The 22263-nt window shown below is 44.5% G+C and overlaps 1 protein-coding gene across 6 annotated transcripts in view; it reads right to left on the bottom strand.

Moving 5' to 3' along the window:
• The window catches only part of usp33 (ubiquitin specific peptidase 33), an 83593-nt gene that overhangs the window by 39888 nt on the left and 21442 nt on the right, over positions 1-22263 (bottom strand). For 5 of the 6 annotated variants that reach the window (XR_015077741.1, XR_015077740.1, XM_085983458.1 and 2 more), the window contains exons 11-18: positions 20649-21066; positions 14834-14974; positions 13161-13273; positions 9109-9281; positions 8887-8957; positions 7978-8011; positions 5714-5759; positions 1122-1302 (exon numbers count right to left, since the gene is read on the bottom strand). Coding sequence is in view for 4 of the 6 variants with exons in the window: in XM_085983458.1 (XP_085839584.1) it covers positions 1122-1302; positions 5714-5759; positions 7978-8011; positions 8887-8957; positions 9109-9281; positions 13161-13273; positions 14834-14974; positions 20649-21066 (1177 nt within the window). In the remaining 2 variants the exon portion in view is untranslated. The remainder of the gene's footprint in view (positions 1-1121; positions 1303-5713; positions 5760-7977; positions 8012-8886; positions 8958-9108; positions 9282-13160; positions 13274-14833; positions 14975-20648; positions 21067-22263) is intronic. The other variant, XM_085983460.1, reaches the window with a different exon arrangement.

Here is a 22263-nt window from a genome sequence, read left to right on the forward strand (position 1 = left end):
TTATAAAGGGTAGCAGAGCCGTGGAAAGGATACAGCAAAGATTAAATTGTTACAAAGGCTCCAAAAAAAATTGGGGCTTTTCCCACCGGTAAGGAGAAGGGAAGGGAAGGGGCGTGCGTTAAAATTATGAAAAGTTTAGAGAGGTTAAAAAGAGTGATGGACTGTTTCCACCGATTAGCAAAATCAGTAAAGGGTGTAGACTGATGGATTACTAGAAGGTCAAGGGAGAAGATAGAAGGCATTTTACACACAGAGGGTCAATGGGATATAGACTCCGTTACCACAAATGGCTATTGGGACAGGGGCTAGCTCATTTAAAGTGGGATTGCATATACAGTATGTTTAAAATAGAAAAATATGAAATGATATAGGGGAAGAGCAGGGAAATGGAATTAAAGTAGATAGCTCCAGGTGAAGAGGGCAGCACGTACACAATAAGCAATTACCGTCTGTAATTTCTGTGAATCGATAAATGTTTTACTAGAATCATTTTATTGCACTGTAAAAAAAAGACTTGTATTTATATAGCACCTTCCATGACCTCAGGACATCCCAAAGCACTTTACAACCAATGAAGTGCTTTTGAAGTGTAATCACTGTTGTAATGTAGGAAACGCAGCAGCCAATTTGCGCACAGCAAGGTCCCACAAACAGCAATGTGATAATGACTAGGTAATCTGTTTGTGACGTTGGTTGAGGGCTAAATAACTAGAACAAAATAGTTTTCTCTAGGTGTTATGCTAAATAAATTTCACTTATTTATTCAGATGTCAAAATAAACCTTCAGAATAGCATTAACTTAATAATTTACATAAAAACATCTCAAAATGCAGCAACCATTCTGAGTGAACAATATCCTGTAAACAGCAATGAGATGATCAATCCATTTAAAAAAATAAAACTGGTTGAGGGCAAAATATTAACCAGAACATTTTTAACATCACAACTGGACCACTAGGAACAGGGCAAGATGGGACCTCGGTTTAGCATTCCATCTGAAGCACAACACACTGCCTTAACTTAAAAAAAAATGAACTTCGTGTCATACAACCGTAGAAGAATACAACAGCTCGGTCAAGATTTTAAGGCATTATATTAAAATATCTATTAGTGATACTCACAACTGGCAGTACCATGGTGGCAGATAACGGATAAAAGATCGTAAGTTGTGATTTGAGAAGGGCTGTCTTTAGCGAGGAAAGGTTGAAGGTCAAGTCCTTCCAATGGGAAGGACACGTGGTTGTTGATTTTGGTGGAAAACATGAGCTCGTGTCTGAATCGCTTCAAGTGAATGCACAAAATCTACGATAAAAGAGGACACGCAATTACAATTTTATTAGATCTCTCAAAGTGCTTCACATACAATTAACTGCTTTAAAATTCAGTGACTTATGGCAGATATTCTATGCAAAACAAGATCCCACAAACAGCAGTGAGATAAATGGCCTCGGTTTAGAATTATATGCCCAAGTTCTGTAGTGGGCTTGAACCCATGATCTTGACTCTAAAAAGACTTGCATTTATACAGCGCCTTTCACAACCTCAGGACGTCCCAAAGCGCTTTACAATGATGTACGCTTGAAGTCATAACGGCACAGGAGGCCATTCGGTCCATTGAGTCCGTGCCGGCTCTCTGTGGAGCACCAGTCAGTCCCATTCCCCCGTGCTATCCCTGTAGCCCTGCAAGTTTATTTCCCTCAAGTGCCTATCCAGTCTCCCCTTGAAAACATGGAGTGTCTCTGCTTCCACCACTTCCGTCGGCAGCGAATTCCAGGTCCTCACCACTCGCTGCGTAAAAAAGTTTTTCCTCACAACCCTCCTGTATCTCTAGCCCAAAACCTTAAATCTGTGTCCCCTAGTCCTTGTACCATCAACTAGTGGGAACAGCCTTTCCCCGTCTAGCCTATCCAAACCCACCATAATCTTGTACACCTCTATCAAATCACCCCTCAACCTCCTTTGCTTTAATGAAAACAAATCCAGCTTCTCCAACCTGTCCTTGTAGCCAAGAGCCCCCATCCCCGGAACCATTCTGGTAAATCTCCTCTGCTCCCTCTCAAGGGCCTTCTCATCCTTCCTAAGGTATGGTGACCAGAACTGGACGCAATACTCTAGTTGTGCCTTAACCAGCGCTTTATAAAGGTTCAGCATAACTTCTCTACTTATGTACTCAGTACCTCTATTTATGAAGCTCAAGATCCCATATGCTTTGCTAACCACTCTCTCAATATGTCCTGCCACCTTCAGGGACCTATGCACATTAACACCCAGATCCCTCTGTCCCTGCACATTCTTTAAAACTGTGTCATTAAGTGTATATTGCCTCTCCCTGTTCCTTCTGCCAAAATGCATCACCTCACACTTCTCTGTATTAAATTCCATCTGCCACTTGTCTGCTAGCCTTTCTATGTCCTGTTGCAGTCGATTGGTATCATGGTATCATCATCACTGTTTGCCACACCAAGTTTGGTGTCATTGGCAAATTTAGAAATTCTACTGTATTCCAATATCCAGGTATATATGTCTACCATCCTCCAGTCTGAAAAACAGCCATTTACCACAACTTGCTGTTTTCTGTCCTTAAGCCAATTTCTTATTCCATGAGCCTCAATTTTGTTAACCAGCCTTCTATGCGGTACTTTGTCAAATGTCTTACGAAAATCCATGTAGACAACATCCATTGCATTCGCTTCATCAATCCTCTGTTACTTCATCAAAAAATGCAATTAGATTAGTCGAACACGATCTGCCTTTTACAAATCCGTGTTGGCTCTCCTTAATTAGTTTAAACATCTCCAAATGCCCTTTAATTTTTTCCTTGATTATTGTTTCTAAAACTTTACCCACCACTGATGTTAAACTGACTGGCCTGTAATTATTTTGATTGCCCTTACACCCTTTCTTGAACAATGGTGTCACATTTGCCACTTTCCAATCCTCAGGCACCTCCCCCGCATCTAGGGAAGATTGGAAAATTATGGCATACCCAGTCTTTCTAGTACATCCTGTCTATCAATTTTCACCCCTTCCATTGCTTCTACCTTTTCCACTTCTACCGATATTTTGTCAGCATCCATCTTCTTGGTAAACATTGATACAAAGTATTCATTGAGTATTCTAGCCTTGCCCTGCGCCTCTTAAGCATATATCACCTTTATTGTCTCTAATAGGCCCCACCCTGTCTCTTACTATCTGCTTACTGTTTACATGCCGGTAGAAGATATTTGGGTTCCCTTTTATGTCAACAGTGTAGTAGTCACTGTTGTAATGTAGGAAACGTGGCAGCCAATTTGCACACAGATCACTCCCTCAAACAGCAATGTGATAGTGGCCAGATAATCAGTTTTCATCATGTTAGTTGAGGGATAAATATTGGCCAGGATACCAGGGTAACTCCCCTGCTCTTCAAAATAGTGCCATAGGATCTTTTACGTCTGCCTGAGGGGGCAGACGGGGCCTCAGTTTAACGTCTCATTCAAAAGTCAGTACCTCCGACAGTGCAGCATTCCCTCAGTACTGCACTGGATTGTCAGCCTAGATTTTTGTGCTCAAATCTCTGGAGTGCCGGGCTCTCGGGAAACAGCCGGCAATGCCGTGAGGGGGGGAAAAAGAGAGATCTGGAGGCCGGGGACGGAGGTGCTGGCAGGCGGCCGCCGGAAAAAGCGGCCGCCCTGCACCTCTACCTTTACTTGCACCTCTGCCGGCGCAGCAAGACCCAGTGAACCGGGCGCGGGTAGCAAACGGCGCTACAGCGGCGTTCGCTACTAAATATCGCGATCAGGGCGCTGCGCACACTGATGACGTCATCGGTGGTGGCGCAGCGCAACAGGCAAACGGCACCATTAGCTGAATATCGCGGGAGGCGCTACAGCCACTGACTGCCTCTTTAGGCGCTACTCACCCAATTTCTCCCCCTCAATGTTTTCAAGGGGAGACTTCATAGGCACTTGAGGGAAATAAACTTGCAGGGTTAAGGGGATAGAGCGGGGGAATAGGATTGACTGGATTGCTCTACAGAGAGCCGGCACGGACTCGATGGGCTGAATGGCCTCCTTCTGCGCCGTTATGACTCTATGGCCTAGAAATTGGGTTGGGGCGCCAAAGAGGCGCAAAAGTCGCCTGAGCGCAGGATTTAGCGCCGCGATCGGAGTGATACCGATCGCCAGAAATTCAGTTTCAGTGCCCCTCGAGGGTCACGGGGCGAGGCTCGAGGCACTCCGCGTCCCTCTTAGGGCGCTGAAACTGATTATCGCAGCGCAACGTGCCGCTGCGCCACGGCACGCTGCGGTACTGCAGGCCTTCCTCCCACTGTTAAGGGGGAGGTGCCTGCAACAGCGCGATCCCCGCTCGCGAGTGCCGGCAAATGAGCCCGGCACCAAGGAGAAGTGCCGGGCTCTCGGGAAACAGCCGGCAATGCTGCGGGGGGGGGGGGGGGGCGGGGTTAGGAGGCCGGGGACGGAGGTGCTGGCAGGCGGCTGCCGAAAAAGCGGCCACCCCGCACCTCCACCTTAACTTGTGCCGCTGCCGGCACAGTAATGCCCCGTGAACCGGGCGCGGGTAGCGAACGGCGCAACTGCGGCGTTCGCTACCAAATATCGCGAACGGGGCACTGCGCACACCGATGACTTCATCGGTGGCGGCGCAGCGCAACAGGCTAACGCCACCATTAGCGCCCCTCCTGAATATCGCGGGAGGCGCAGCCAATGGCGCTACAGCCACTGCCTGCCTCTTTAGGCGCTAACAGGTGGCGCTACTCACCCAATTTCTCCCCCTATGACTCAGTGGGGCAGAACCCACAACCTTCTGACTCTAAAGAGAGTGTGCTACCAACTGAGCCATGGCTAACACTCAAGCTAGAGTGCTACCATCACAGCGCATCATCTATGCGAATTCCAATAAGAGTCCATGGAAGCAATCAGGAGTAGGACCTTTGACTCCACCCTTACCAGAAGCAACTGTAACACCCAATTGGAAAATTGTCCGAGACCAAACATATAATGGTTATAGCACGGAAGGCGGCCATTTGGCCTGTCGAGCCCGTGCCGGCTCTCTGCAAGAGCACTTCAAGCTAGTCCCACGTCCCCGCCCTTTCCCCATAGCCCTGCAAATTTTTTTCCTTCAGGTACTTATCCAACTCATTTCTGAAAGCAGTGATTGAATCTGCCTCCACCAGTCTTTCAGGCAGTGCATTCCAGATCCGAACCACTCGCTCAGTAAAAAAGCTTTTACTAAGTCGCCTTTGGTTCTTTTGCCAATCACCTTAAATCTGTGTCCTCTGGTTCTCAACCCTTCTGCCAATGAGAACAGTTTCTCTCTATCTACTCTGTCCAGACCCCTCATGATTTTGAACACCTCTATCAAATCTCCCCTCAACCTTCTCTGCTCGAAGGAGAACAACCCCAGCTTCTCCAGTCTATTCATGTAACCAATGATTGAACCTCAGATTTTCTGGTCTGTCGAGCAACACTGTGTAGCACCTCAGCTCAATGAGTCAGCTCTTACTGTGTTCTCTTTAATACAGATATATCCTTGCATACACATCAGCAGGAAATTGCATGGATCAGCCTTTTGTTGAGGGATGAAGGAGGAAGAGAAAGAGCTCAGGATTCCCTAGAATAATTTATTGTTGAACGTTACCTACATTCAAAGGGCTATTTAACCAAATTTTAAGAATGGAAACATGGGATTTAAAATCATGATAGAAAATATTTACCTCTGGCAACTTTTGCACTTTGCAGAATTTCACTCCATTTCTCAATCTAGAAAAAAAAAAAAGATTTTAATTAACCATTCAATGTTGAAATAAGAAAGCACAGAACAAGAAAGCATCATCTTGCAGAGACCATACACAATCTATTCTTTGGTGGACCCCATCACCCAGTTAATCTCCTGAGGGAAAGATCGGTACAAATGCTCATTGATTTCCACCCCCCCCACCCAAAAAGTGATTGGATAAATGAGCAAAACTGCAGAATATTCAAATAACTCACAATTCAACCCTGGTGTGCATTTCGTTTCACAATTATTCCCCATACCCCACTGCCCTCATCACACACAAGAACCATAGCAACCTGTGGGATGCTCGATTACCTCAGTCTGTACTTGTTCCTATAACCTCCAGCCCATTCTGAAGTTTATTTGTCACAGCATTAAGTCTGGAAGTCTGTTTACAAGATGGGTATGGATGAGGAAGGCCATTTGTCACATCCTAGCTCGTCCATTCATAAAGACCCAACTGTGACTACCTCAGCAGGCAGCGGTGTCTTAAATGATTCTTAGGTTTGTGCCTCCACTACCCTATCTGCAAGACGACTACATCTGATCACTCGTGTGAAGATCGTCCTGAGATTGGTTCTAAATTTTTCTTTTGCCAGTTTGAACAGTGTTCCCTTGTTTTATGATCACTAACTTGAGGTATTTAGGATATACTTTTTCGAGCACCGTTTACCTGTGTCATCGTCTTCTTCTTAGGCAGTCCCTCGGGACCGAGGATGACTTGCTTCTACATTAAAAATGAGTTCGTAAGTGACTGATGAGTCCAATGCGGGACCTACAGTCTCTGTCACAGGTGGGGCAGATGGTGGTTGAAGGGGCGGCTGGGTGGGGTGCTTGGGTTGACGTGCGCTCCTTGCACTTGCTCCCGGCGAAGAGACTCGAGGTGTTCGGTGCCTTCTCAGATGCTTCTCCTCCACTTTGTGCGGTCTTGCGCCAGGGATTCCCAGGTGTCAATGGGGATGTTACACTTTTTCAAGGAGGCTTTGAGGGTGTCCTTGAAGCATTTCCTCTGCCCACCTGGGGCGCCCTTGCCGTGCCGGAGATCCGAGTAGAGCGCTCGCTTTGGGAGTCTCATATCGGGCATGCGGACAATGTGACCCGTCCATCAGAGTTGATTGAGCGTGGTCAAAGCTTCGATGCTGGTGTACGTCAATGAAGGTTCCCCCTCTCAGTTGTCTCTTTGCAAGGTCATGAAGTTCAGGGCTGTCCCAGTCCACAGTTCCGATGAAGGGTTACAACCCTAAACATCAATAACCTTTCTCTGCTGTCACACACCAACGTGGCTGACGCTTAACTGCCGTCTGAAGTGGCCTAGCAAGTCTCTCGGTTGTATCAAACCGCCACCAGCGGTTCAAGAGGGAGGCACACCACCACCTTCAGGGCAACTAGGGACAGGCAATAAATGTCGGCATCGCCAGCGACGCCCACATCCCGAGAATAAATAAACTGGAGGAAAGATGCCCAATGACCTGGTGTGCATTTCCAGCATTTTCTATTTTATTTCAGATTTCTAGCATTTACAGTTTTTCCTTTTTATTTTACTGACACACCTCCTCCAGGAATGCCAGCCTTGAAGTGTGCTCCTCTCTGTTGTAATTTGTTATCCTTTTCCCTTCCTGTTTGTGGCTACGTATTTGACAGTCTTCAGTTCTGATGAAGGGTTACACACCCAATACATCAATAACCTGCCTTTTCTCTTTACAGGTCCTGACATGACCTGCTGTGGTTTCCACAATGTCCCGCTTTTATTCTCCGATTTGGCCAGTTTTTTCTCAGAACGCCTCTCTCTGATGCTACTCTACATACTTCTGTTTAGCATATTCACAATGGTGTGGGAAATGCACGAATAACCTAGGTCTAAATCCTGGAACTCCCTCCTTAACAGCACTGTGGGAGTACCTTCACCACACGGACTGCAGCGGTTCAAGGCGGCGGCTCACCACCACCTTCTCAAGGGCAACTAGGGATGGGCAATAAATGTTGGCCTTGCCCGCGATGCCCAAATCCCAAGAATGAATTAAAAAAAAACTGCAGATAATCAGCAGAATATGGCTTGATAACTGCTCATTAAAAACATGAGCAAAGTTTAGAATGACTAACGGGGGCTAGATTATTAAAAAGGTGCACATCAAATAGAGACTGTTGAACAAATTTAAACATACAAGTTGGACCATAGACGGCAGAAACATGCACTGTACTTACTTTTTACACTTTTCACAGCTGTACATGTTATCACCTGGAATATTATAAACAAAGAATTTTACAAAGGATACAAATGTAAAGATGTGCAACAAAGCAAAACAACAGTGTCTACAAATGACAAATAGGAAGATGTTTGCTGAATCAATCACATCCTGGTTTCGAGAAGCATCTCAGATTTTAACATCCACTTGTTGGTACCAAAAACAGCCATCGATACCAAACTTTAGTAACATAAATGTACAGTATATAAAGATATATGATTCTACATTTTTCTCTCCCACAGGCACCCATAAATGGCAGCCTTAACTGCAAGAGTTGGCAGGTTATTTGACCATGGGGATGTCAGTGAGCTTGATCCTGCCTTTACCTGATGTACACGTATGCACTTACAAGCACATACTCACTGTCCAGAGCCTTCTGCTGGGAAGTAACAGGAATAAACTGGACAGATCTTTATTTCCCAGCCTCAGCCCAGAGGCACAAAGGCGGATTTGCATCTCGCTTAGATCCTCCTTGAATGGGATCGGCGCAGAACAGGAACTGACCCGATCAGCCATGATCTCATTAAATGGCGGAGCAGGCTCGAGGGGCCGAATGGCCTACTCCTGCTCCTATCTTCTATGTTTCTATGTTCAACTTTCTGGCCTGTAGGCACAGTACTACACTAGCCTACGTGCGGTGATAAACACATTTTGCTGCCAATTTACAACATATTCTTTGATATAATCTTTTGTAATATAGTACAACATATTTGCTCTCGACATAGTTGATTCAAAAGACAGCACGAAGCTGAACCAAGTTATTGTGATTTTCCCTTTTAATGCAATATAGAGACCATTATGGCCCACCCCACACTTTTTCCCCGCCACTATAAAAAGTATTTTAATTGTACACAGGATCCTTACTCACCTTTGAGTTCATCTCTAACGAAAAAGGCAGCCAGACAATCCTGCAAGGATACTACAGGACCCCAGAACCAACTAGGAACACAGAAGACAACAAACCCAGAAATATTATTGATTTGAAAAGGCTGCAACAGCTTTGCTCTCACATAAGGAAAGCAGCTTTAATGGCAAATTGCTATAAAAACTTTTAATTCCACCCCCTCCCCCAAAAAAGTTTGACGTGCACCTCTTAATGTATTCCATGACGTACGCTATCCAACCTTGTGGAGTGTATGCCTCACCGCAAGACCCTGCTTTCACCAAGGACATTTGGTGACTTGAGGAATGCAGCTTAGCCAGGTCTTCTTTACCCGGGATAGGCAGAGAGAGATCCTGAAAGGTCTCCAAAGTGGTGGACACCTAGAGGCAAAAGCACAGGCAGAAAAGACTAGAGATATTTTAAAAAAATTAGTAAGGACAAATGCTGAAAATATGAAACGAGCAAATGCTGCAATTACACATCAGGACTGCCAGCCACCAAGAGAAGAGACAGGTTAACATTCTGGTTACAGACTGCTCGTCAGTACTGGTACAGCTCAGAAAGGAGAGCCCCTTCATAGGGGCAACCAAAATAAAAGGGCGGGGGGGGGGGGGGGAAATGAGAGGAAGGGGCAGATAATGATCAGCCAAATATGCTAAAATAGTAACGCAAAGAGGAGCTGCTAATGGATAGCATTCAGAATCTGTACTCAAGTTTATAATTTCATGATTTATATAGTGACTGATTTTTCCTCCGCATATACACACCATTTCCCACCTCTAATGATCGCATGCAACGTGTACCTGGGTTTAATATAAAACAAGGCACATTATACACTAAATAGGATATAATTAACAAAAATAATTCCCTGTGGTTTTTTGTGGTAAGCAAAAGAATGACTATGCTGAGCAATCAAACACTTCCCTCCCACAAGCAGTTTCAGCATCTGCGTCAAGCAATCCCTAGGGCAAATGACTTATTACTCATACCTGCTTAGAAACCAGCATTTTCACTGATTCTGTGACTGTATGCAAAATTAGGCAGCAAATCACAGTACACGTGGTAACTGTATATGTCATGCATCAAGTCCCTTGATTTAGCTAATCCCACACCACATTATATACATAGAAACACAGAAGATAGGAGGAGTAGGCCATTCGGCCCCTCGAGCCTGCTCCGCCATTTAATGAGATCATGGCTGATCATCCAAATTTAGTACCCTGCTTTCTCCCCATATCCCTTTAGCCGTAAGAAATATATCTAACTCCTTCTTGAATATATTTAATGAATTGGCCTCAACTGCCTTCTGCAGTAGAGAATTCCACAGGTTCACCACTCTCTGGGTGAAGAAATTCCTCATCTCTGTCCTAAATGGCTTACCCCTTATCTTTAGACTGTGACCTCTGGTTCTGGACTCCCCCGCCATCAGGAACATCCTTCCTGCATCTAGTCTGCCTAGTCCTGTTAGAATTTTATAAGTTTCAATGAGATCCCCTCTCATTCTTCTAAACTCCAGCGAGTATAAGCCCAATCGACCCAATCTCTCTTCATACGTCATTCCTGCCATCCCAGGTATCAGTCTGGTGAATCTTCGCTGCACTCCCTCCTTGGCAAGAACATCCTTCCTCAGATAAGGTGACCAAAACTGCACACAATACTCAGGTGTGGTCTCACCAAGGTCCTGTACAACCTCAGCAAGTCATCCTTGCTCCTGTACTCGAATCCTCTCGCTACGAAGGCCAACATGCCATTTGCCTTCTTAACCGCCTGTTGCACCTGCATGCTTACCTTCAGCGACTGGTGCACAAGGACACCCAGGTCTCGTTGCACTTCCCCTTCTCCCAATCTATTGCCGTTCAGATAATAATCTGCCTTCCTGTTTTTGCCACAAAAGTGGATAACCTCGCATTTATCCACATTATACTGCATCTGCCATGCATCTGCCCAAATCACACTGGAGTTTCTCGGCATCCTCCTCACAGCACACACGCCCACCCAGCTTTGTGTCGTCTGCAAACTTGGAGATATTACATCTTGTCCCCTCGTCTAGATCATTAATATATATAGTGAATAGCTGGGGTCCTAGCACCGATTCCTGCGGTACCCCACTAGTCACTGCCTGCCACTCGGAAAAAGACCCGTTTATTCCAACTCTTTGCTTTCTGTCTGCCAACCAGTTCTCTATCCAGTGCACAGCTCTTCTTGGAGCACACCAACAGGATATCTCAAACCCAAGTTCGTAATCACTGTTAAGGCACCTCAACCTCCACTCAAACGGAGTGATGATATCCAGTTGCTCCCAGATTATCGACAATCTTTAGTAGACTGCACTGCCACCTAGTAATGTTTTAATATATAAGGTTTGGCCTAGCACAATCCAGATGATTTCTCAGCCAGGAATTACCCAACAAGACCAAATTCATCAGTCCCAGCCAAGTATTTAGATTTTAATTCAGTCTAGTCTGGCCAAGGACAATAATTGGCTTGGCAAAATAAATCCAGTTCTTCTAATTAAAACAGATGCAGTAAATTTCTGTACTATCAGGATAGGATTCCATGCAGGTTACACTAGCACCCATTTTTTAGCTCAGAGAACTTAAGACTTCCTAATTATTCTTCAATTAATAAGATTGCAAGCATGAGGGCAGAGTGGCTCCATTGTTACTCGGAGGAGTAGTCCAGGAGATGGAATGACCAATTTCAAACTGGACAGTCCAGCTTTGGGGGTGGCTGGCCAGCAATTCTGACAACTGAAAATCAGACAAGGGGTGAAGCAAGTTGATAAAGCTGTAAATAAAAAAACTGCATGTGATCCTCGGTTATATCAATAGGGGCACAAAAGTACAAAACTAAAGATACAAACCGCAACCTATACAAATCACTGGTTAGGTCAGTTCGAATATTGCATCCAATTTGGGCGGTCTAGGAACATAGGCGGCCATTCAGCCCCTGAAGCTTGTTCCGCCATTCAATTAGATCACGGCTGATCCGCAACTCAACTCCATTTATCTGCCTTTGATCCATATCCCTCAATACCCCTGCACAACAAAAATCTACTGATCTCAGTCTTGAAAATTTCAATTGACCCAGCGTCCACAGCCTTTTGGGGGAAAAAGAACTACAGATTTCCACTCCCCTTTGTGTGAAAAAGTGTTTCCCGATTTCACTCTTCAATGGATTAGCTCTAATTATAAGTTTATGGCTCCTTGTTCTGGATTCCCCCATCAAGAAATAGTTTCTGTATCTACCCTATTGAATCCCTTTATCTTTTTGAACAGCACAATTAGAGCATCCTTCAACAGCCTAAACAAGGGAATACAAGCCAAGTTTATGCAACCTGCCCTCATAATTTAACCCTTTAAGACTTGGCATCATTCTGGTGAATCTGAACTATATACCACTTCCAAGGCAGAGGTGACATCGTTCCGGAGGTGCGGTGTCCAAATACCGCAGCACTCCGGATAGGGTCTGACCATAGCTGTCTACACCGAAAGGAAGGATGACAAGGCCATGGAGGGGATGCAGAAGAGATTCACGAAGATGAAACCAGGGATGAGAAGCTTTAGTTAGTAGAGGCTGGCGAAACTGGGGCTCTTTGTATTAAAACAAAAAAGGTCAATTGAGATCTGATCGAGCTTTCCAAAAATCACAAAATGTTTTGATACGGTAAATTGGAAAAAAAGCTATGTCCACTGATCAGTAAGGGCAGGAATTTAAGATCCTCAAAAGAATGAAAGGAGAGGTGATTGTGTTACACAAAGGTTTGTTAGGATATGGGATGCCCTGCCAGAAACAGTGGTGAAAACACAATCCATAAGAGAATTTAAAAAGGAAGAAGTGGATAAATACTTGAAAAATTTAAGAGGGCATGGAGAAAGGGACTAAGTAGATGGGCTGAACGACCCCACCCAGTGCTTTAAGATTTCATTAAAAAAAGTCCCATCTTCAGTTGCAACAAACAATGGGCACATGTGCGACGGGACCCATTTCACATTCACCCATGTGCGGGAACACAAAAGCGTTTCTTTTAATGCGGACTGAATTTGGACAGGCTGAAAGCTGGCAGGAGGATACAAGTTTGTGCATGTATTTGCCAATACGATGGCAACAAAACGACTGGGGGAAAAAGCACAAGGTTCATTTTTAGAGGACTCACCGAGATTTAAATGGCTCTACACTGGAAACAAATTTACTCAATTCAGTATTGCTAAATTTAGGCCGCAAGTCATATTTGAATCGGCCACAAGTAGCACACTTACCCGATCACAGGTCAAACACTGCACCGAGCTCACAATAGTGCCGTCAAAGACGTCCGAGATAACACTCCTGTATTTTGCCTGTTTTCTCTTTTTAAAAGGCGTGAAAGAGGTAACTAAAGTATAAAAGTAGAAAGTATACATGAAAAGAATGCTATATTTAAAAAAACACGGTTTTATGAATTGGACATTCTAATAAAGCATTCCGTTGCATTGGTTGGGTAACAAAAGGGGCCGTTGCCGAGAGACTGGGTGGCAGAAACGTTTGCCTTCCACTTGCGGCACCTGGGCTCAAATCCAGCGGAGACGGATAGGAATAAAGTCTCCTCTGTCTCCGTGAAAAAAAGCTCGAGCAGTCTCCATCCAGTCCCATGGGCTCACTGCATAGAAACTGCCTCGAATTAAAATTTAGCAATCTTACCCGGGATGCCAAGTGTGGGAATCGAAAATTGCTGCAGTGGCAGACACCAGTGATTGAGCAGCTGAAGTTAGGGCAGAGTAGAGGGAGCTAGACTCCGCAACCAACCCGTGGCATACTTGGTCTGGGAGTGCTTGGTGCCCAAATAGAAAACAGATCCATTCGCAATGAGCACAACATTTCACAAAGAGAACGAACCGAGAACCAGGCAGTTGCATTCCCCCCTTTTAAAAACTGGCTCTAAGTAAACAGAATATAGTTGCACTGTTGGTCACACGTGCCCAGCAGTGGACCACGTGCCCAGCAGTGGACCACGTGACCTAATTCCATCACTTTTTTCCTTTCATCGCCAAACAGCACAAGAATCTATAGACCATCATTTCAGAATAAACATACATGTTCAAAACACTACCCTCATTCCCATTATTACAGGTTCTGATAATTCTGATCTGTAAGGATTAAATCAGATACTGCAGAACACATGCTCAGGTTAGCAGGAAAATGACTGATTGCCTCCCTTCCTTTCCCAAAGTTACACACACCATGCTGGGGTACAGTTCTACAAGTGCCAACGACTCTCTGGTACCTTGTTCTTTATGCACGAACCTCAGAGCGTTAGCAGGATCTCCGATCATCACCGCCATGTCCAATCCTATCGTCACCCGATTTCCAGTAGGAGACAATGAATCAGAATACAGGAAACTTTGGTTTATCCGGAGGTTAACTGTCCGGAATGCTCGAGCCACCGGCAAAAATCAGGAGCCGTTTCGTTAGGTTTTTTTTCTTTTCGTTGCTTTTTTTTCACCAGTCAGGCTCTGCAAGGTCTTGCTGAAGCTGTTGCTAAGCTACAGAGACGCTTGCAAGCTACGGCCAACTGTTTAGAAGCTGTTGCTAAGCAACAGGGTTTGTTGCCAGATACGGAGCTCAAAATCTCCGTATGTTTCAACATTAGCGCTGGTTTGTCCGGCAGTTTTGATGGGACGGCAACAGCTCGGTCCCGTCGGTGCCGGATAGCACAAAGTTTCCTGTAGATTTCCTCTCCCCAGCCCTTCCACCCCAACCTAGTCTAGGAGCACTGATGACAATTGTAGCTCTCCAATTACTGCCTCAGATGAAATCAGCTCACCCAGCATAGACCAGAGATGTAACAAGGAATCTTCGGGTCTGTACGGCTCAGTACCACAGCAGGCTGTGATCTTACCCCCACTGGGGATAATGTCTGTGGTGACGTTCAACTCCAACCTACAACAGAGCATACCTTTTTTATGCGAGGAAATAAGACCGCCCCATAATGACGCGGGTCTTGGCGGACTGCTGGACAGCCCTGAGTTCACCATTTCATTGAACATGGGACTGCTAGGTCTTGCAGGACTGCGCATAGACACATCAGAAGTAGCCTCTAAAAGGAAGAAAAATGGGTGTTAGTTGTACTGTGCAAATAAAAGGAAACTTGAAAAGTAGTTTTATTATATGACTAGCAGGGGAGCCTGGCATTGATGTAGTCAGTGCCATGCCCTATAAATCTGTGTTGGGTCTTCTTGCGCTTAATACTTAAACAATTTAGACATGGGTATAGAATGAGTATCAAACTTTTGTTGACACTACCAAGGTAGAAGGCAGGAAAACAAAGAATTGAGACACTGTAGGAAGACCGAGCAGGTTAGGGGGTGGTCAGATATGTGGCAAATGCAGTTGAACAGAATTCACTTGGCATAGACAGATATTAAAAAGGAGGCTAGCAGATGGAAAAAGACAGAAGGGTGTCAAATTATGTACAGGAGCACGAAATAAAAAAGTCAAATTTGTAGAAGGAACTGGTTAAGCCACAGTAGGAGTATTGTATGCAGTTGTGGCCCGTCCATTATAGAAAGGATATTGAAGCCATGGAAAAAAAAATGCAACATAGATTTACTGGGATGGTATCAGGGATAAGGATGTAGGTTTTTAAAAAAAAATCATTTTCGGGATATGGGCGTCACTGGCAAGTCCAACATTTATTGCCCATCTCTAGTTGCTCCTGAAGGTGGCAGTGAGCCACCTTCTTGAACCACTGCAGTGAAGGTACTCCCACAATGCTGTTATCTAGGGAGTTCCAGGATTTTGACCCGACGACGATGAAGGAACGGCGATATATGCCCAAGCTGGGCCACCACTGGCAGCTGTGCATTGAGCTGCCTAGGCCCAAAACCTGTCTGCCTCTCTCTCTTCCTTTAAGGCACTTCTTAAAACCTACTTTGACCAAGCTTTCGGTCACTGTCCTAATAGGCTCCTTACATGGTTCGGTGTCAAATTTTGTCATAACACTCCTGTGAAACACCTCGGGGGCGTTTTACAAAGTTAAAGGCACTTTATGAATGCAGCTTGCAATTGAGAGAGACTTGGAGAGGAACTTGGAGGTGATGATGTTCCCATACACCTGCTTCCCTTGTCCTTCTAGGAGGTGGTGGTTTGGGAGACGCTCTTGGAGAAAAGCGATGGAGATTTGAAAAGCTTGGGCAGTGAGGGAGGCGGTTATGAATCTAAAATTTGTGTTCAAAAGTGTGTGTGTTTGTGGATAAATAGTGAAAGATTACTTCCACCGGTTGGTGGATGAATATTAAGGGAGCATAAAGTTAGGATTGGTACGAGGAGGTTAGAAGCAACTTTGATACCAAGGGCCATTTGGGCATCACCACATACGGCTACTGAATCAAACAGAACATTTAAGAGGGAATTTGATTAACACTTTAAAAAGAGAAAATATTAAAGGGTACGGAGATAGGGTGGGGAAATGAATTAGACTACCAATGCTGCAATAGCACTGGCAAGGTGATTTTGGGAAAAAACTACTGTACTAATCCAAGACTTTATGAGCTAGCAAACATTGCGCAGAAACTTTGGTGGTTCTGAAATCAATGTTCTGGGTGAGAGGGGGAAGCAATTGTTATTTAGACACAACAACAACTGTTGGCATATGAAGCAAATGAACATTCAGGTTGCGCAGCCGTAATCCAGGAAACTCAATGAGGCAACATGGTGTCTATGGCTGCGGTTAATATTACATAACCAGTTTGAAATCAATAACCACGGAGGGTGTTTTACAGCGAGTAAGGCTGCAGGCAGAGCTCTGCTGGTGACCAGCAAATTTAAAATGTTTTGAAGGTATGGGCTGGAGCATCCCCACACAAAAAACACCAAGAAAAAAAAAACATTCCGCAGTTTACTAAACCCAGACGGACACTGTACTGGTGTGGTGCTCCACATGCCATCAAGCCCAGCGGGTAATACAGGTATTGCACCCCAAACTCAGTTATTGGCAGAGATACAGGATTATTGATGCATCCTCCAGCTCTCGGTTAGGGTTTCTATTTTAGTGCAGCATTAGCCAAGTGTTACATATTTGAAATTCACAGGCAATTTATTTTAATTGAGAACTGAATGGAGTCAGGCTTGGCTCAGTTATATCATCACACTTGTTTTGCTGTGATCTGCTCAACAACAACACAAAAGAGACAGTACAACTATAGCCTTAGACACGCACGGCTGGATTAATAAAATACTAAGACGCTGAACAGGTCAGACTCATCTTAAAGATGCGTCGCATTTTTGACATGAATTTTTTTTTTTTTTAAACCATCACTGTTGCCTCCCGAGTGCAGGGGCTTGCTCAACGGGAGCATGGGTCGGAGAATCCGACTGGGGCTGACCTCTGCACCCATTGCATCTTCATCTACTGCGTGGGTTTCCTCCGGGTGCTCCGGTTTCCTCCCACAGTCCAAAGATGTGCGGGTTAGGATGATTGGCTATGATAAATTGACCCTTAGTGTTAGGGGGATTAAATACGTGGGGTTACGGGGATAGGGTGGGATATGTGTTGGTGTAGGGGTTACGGGGATCGGGTGGGATATGTGTCGGTGCAGGCTCGATGGGCCGAAATGGCCTCTATCTGCATTGTGGGGTTTCTGTGATATCTGTGATACTGTGCTGCCAGCGGGCGAGGCACGACACCAGGCACTTAGCGGCGCAAAATGTACTCCAGTAAATTTCTGGAAGGGAGGCCACCAATTGAGAATAGCCAACACTTAATATTTCATCCAGACACAGACTGTGACCTGACCATCAGATCAGTTCTCAATTAAAATAAATTGCCTGTGAATTTCAAATATGTAACACTTGGCGGCTACTACTGCATTAAAATGGAAACCCTAACCGAGAGCTGGCGGATACATCAATAACCCAAATCCTCGACTATTACTCACTCAAAAGTTCATCAGATCAGCCCCACTCATGAACACAGACTGGACCTAGGAACACCAGTTTAAACCAAAAGGCATCAATACAACATCTGGAAAAGTAGGCGCATCATTGGAAGCTGGGATTGTCTTCCATACTTAACCCTGCAAGCCAATGCTTTAATGGGCCGAGTGGTTGCAGCTAGTGAAGCAGCAGGAATCTACACCAGTATTCTGTGCTCGTAAGCTGTGCGCTTTTACCTGGTTAAGCTCCAGCAGTACATCGATGCACCCTTCGGGATCCCCAAGCCTTCACCCATGCCAACCTGGGTCTAAGTTCTTTGGAATTAGTTAAGTGGTGTCTACACTTCATATCAGGTAACCAGAAACTCTACTTGTGAACTTCTCAGTAGTTTGGTTGGGAGATTCTCAGGTATGGCGATGTGTTTCAGATTCTTGTTTGACCCAAAAAATCCCCCACAAATTTGTAAACTAGCTTTTATGAAATTAAAAACTGCAAAAAAGAAACCAGAATATACAACTTCAGATAATAAAGTTTATAAATAAAATTCCACACCAACTACAGGAAGCTTTGTGATATCTGGCACCGACGGGACCGAGCTGTTGCCATTCCATCAAAACTGCCAGACAAACCAGCGCTAATGTTGAAACATACGGAGCTTTTGAGCTCCGTATCTAGCAACAAACCCACAGCTTCTAAACAGTCGGCCGTACCTTGCAAGCGTCTCTGTAGCTAAGCAACAGCTTTAGCTAGACCTTGCAGAGCCTGACTGATGGAAAAAAAAGCAACGAAAAGAAAAAAAACTTACTGAACCGACTCCTGAATTTTGCCGGTGGATCGAGCATTCCGGACAGTTAACCTCCGGATAAACCAAAGTTTCCTGTATTCCGCAACATGGAATTCTGTGTCACAGGGAGTATCCTCATAACTCGTTAACCATCCTCAGTATCATCTTGGTGACTCTACAGTCTCTATGGCTCCAATGTCCTTTCTACAATGGGGCACACAAAACTGTACACAGTACACTAGCTGTGGCCCAACTTAATGCTCTGTACACATTTATTACACTTTAAAAAAAATAAAATCTTCTACTCTATGCCTCCATTTATAAAAACCCAAACTGCTATTGGCTTCATCGACCCACACTCAGTTGAGATTCAGCTCCCTGCACATTTCAGTGCTCAGTGGGTAAAGCTGTGCAGAACGTGGCACATAAACCATACAATAAGCATTCAGCAACAGCCTTGAACTCAACCTGCAGCCTCACGTCAGCATTCCACTCAAAAAAAAAAAAAAACCAGCCACAATCACGGCAGATTCATCTAATTTGCAATCCTGTTATCAGCACTGAACATTCGTTCAGTATTGAGGCATGAAGGTTTATAGCACAGAAGGAGGTTATTCAGCCAGTCATGTCTGTGCTACAGCAATCAAGAACTAATTCTACTGCCCTTCTCTTCCCCCAGAGGCCTGTGTCTTCCTCTGCTTTAAATATTGATCCACTTGTCCCTTAAAGATTCAATACTCTCGGCCCCAACTACTCCTCGTGATAAAGCATTCCATGCTCAAAGCCCTCCCTGTAAAGAAAGTTCTCCTCACTTTCAATAACAATTTAAATTGATGACCTCTTGTCACGGACTCCCCAACAAGAGGAAATAGCCTTTCCTTATTCAGCATCAAAACATAGAAACATAGAAGATAGGAGCAGGAGTAGGCCATTCGGCCCCTCGAGCCTGCTCCGCCATTCAATGCGATCATGGCTGATCATCCAAATTCAGTACCCAGTCCCTGCCTTCTCCCCATATTCCTTGATCCCTTTAGCCTTAAGAAACATATCCAACTCCTTCTTGAATATATTTCATGAATTGGCCTCAACTGCCTTCTGTGGTAGAGAATTCCACAGGTTCATCACTCTCTGGGTGAAGAAATTCCTCCTCATCTCTGTCCTAAATGGCTTACCTCTTATCCTTAGACTGTGACCCCGTGTTCTGGACTCCCCGACCGTCGAGAACATCCTTCCTGCATCTAGTCTGTCCAGTCCTGTCAGAATTTTATGAGTTAAAACTCTTTATTAAATCTCATTTCAACCTTCTCTGCTCCAGTGGAAATAGGCCCAGTATCTCAAGTTTCTCCTCGTGACTATAATTTCCCATCCCTTGCATCACCTTGGTGACTCTACACTGTACACACTCTGGCTATAATACAATGTCATTTCTACAAAGGGACGCTCACAAATTGCACACAGTACTCTAACTGTGACCTAACCAATGTTTAGCTTTTTTTTTACTCTTGTACCCTAAGCCACTATTTATAAAACACAAACTGTTATTGGCTTGAGCTACAGTTCTATCTGGCCACACTTGCACTTTCAGGACATTAGATATTTAAACCCCCAAGTCTCTGTTCTTGCACACCCTGCAGTATCTTTCAGTTGAGAGTATACTCCCATTCCTGTTTTTTCTTCCCAAAGCACACTACCACATGCTTATCCACCTTAAATTGCATCTGCCACCAGCCTGCCCGTTCCACGAACCTGTATGTCTTCCTGAAGTCTTTTAGTCATCCTTACTGTTTGCTAAACCTCGTCAGCAAATTGAGCAATGATTTTTTTTATATACAAGTAAAATATTCTGCTATAAAACAAAGGCTCAAATTTGGCAAACAAAATGAACGTTAAATAGTAGAAACCAGAAACCCTAGTTGTCTCTCACTTGATCATATCTCCTCTAGTTATTAGTGGTAGGGTTATACAGCTTTAAATGAAAGATTAAGAACTGTTTCGTGTAAACAGGAGAATATGATAAAATCCACACAATGTAGACAAGTACACCCCCGGTTACCTGGCAACCTGCTTTGTATCTGCACTTTGACTGTCCCATGACTGTCTACCATTTGATCAGCACCTGAAGTGTCCATGTCTTTATCCAAATCATCTCCCGAGTTGGGCCTATAAAGCTTATGTAGCAAACTCCTCTCTCGTTGCCAGCCTTTAGTTGAAGCACGATTCTTCACTTCCTCATGCACCAGCAGCTCTGCCTCCGACCGCTCTTCCGTCAACAGCTTCAAGTTGGTCTCGGCATCAGCCTTGTCGCTCCCAGCACATGAATCACACGACTGAAATTCATTATCTGACAGGTTTTCTTCTTCCATGTGCTCTTCCATGGTTACATACAAGGGATCTTCAATCTGTTCCATAACTTGTTCCTTCAACTCCTCGTGAAGTTGATCCATCAAACAGCGCAGAAACTCTTGGGCGTCCTGGGAAAGCGAGATAACAGCATCTTAGCTTAGCTAACTTTTGGCAAGTCAGAGCCATTGTTTAAGTCTACACAATACCAACTAGTAACAGCTATTCAAAATTCTAACACAGAAGCGGTTTGTTCTATATAGTCCAATCAGTCAATTTAAAATTTTAACTTTTAATGGAATAAAACATGACATTTATTTTATGACTGTTGTTGTTAAACATTTTTATACATCATTATTTGCTAAAAACAAAACTGTTGCAACAAATTACATCCAATCAACCTCAACAAACCAAAGATCATGGTAGGGGGACACGAAGCTAAATGCCGCACATCGTTTCACGTAGGAACGTAGGAACAGGAGTAGGCCATTTAGTTCCTCGAGCCTGCTCAGCCATTCAATAAGATCATCGCTGATCTGTATCTCAACTCCCTTTGATCCATATCCCTTGAAACCCATAACCTAACAAAAAGCTCTCCGTATTGAAAGCTGCAATTGTCCCAGCCTCCACAGCAATTTGGGGGAAGAGAGCGTTCCATATTTCTACTACCCTTTGTTTGAAAATGTGCTTCCTGATGTCCCTCCTGAACAGCCTAGCTCTAATTTTAAGATTATGTCCCATTGTTCTCGATTCCCCCACCTGAAGAAATAGTTTCTCTGCATCTACCTTATCGAATCCTTTCAACATTTTAAGTACCTTGACTGGACTAAATCTTGTGTCAGCTGTGGTTCAGTTGGTAGCACACTCGCCTGAGTCAGAAAGTTGTGGGTTCAAGTCCCACTCCAGGGACTTGCGCACAGTACAGTGCTGCACTGTCGGAGGTGCCGTCTTTCGGATGAGATGTTAAACCGAGGCCCCGTCTGCTCTCTCAGGTGGACGTAAAAGATCCCATGGCACTACTTCGAAGAAGTGTAGGGGAGTTATCCCCGGTGTCCTGGCCAATATTTATCCCTCAACCAACATTAACAAAAAGATTATCTGGTCATTGTCACATTGCTGTTTGTGGGAGCTTGCTGTGAGCAAAGTGGCTGCTGTGTTTCCTACATCACAACAGTGACTCCACTTCAAAAGTACTTCATTGGCTGTAAAGCGCCTTGAGACGTCCCGTGGTTGTGAAAGGCGCTATATAAATGCAAGTCTTTCTTTTTCTATACTCAAGGGAATACAAGCCAGGTTTATGCAACCTGTTCTCATAATTTAACTCTCTA

Source organism: Somniosus microcephalus, chromosome 3, assembly GCF_052327205.1.
Source record: "Somniosus microcephalus isolate GS21.2 chromosome 3, FLI_Smic_1.0, whole genome shotgun sequence".
NCBI lineage: Eukaryota > Metazoa > Chordata > Chondrichthyes > Squaliformes > Somniosidae > Somniosus > Somniosus microcephalus.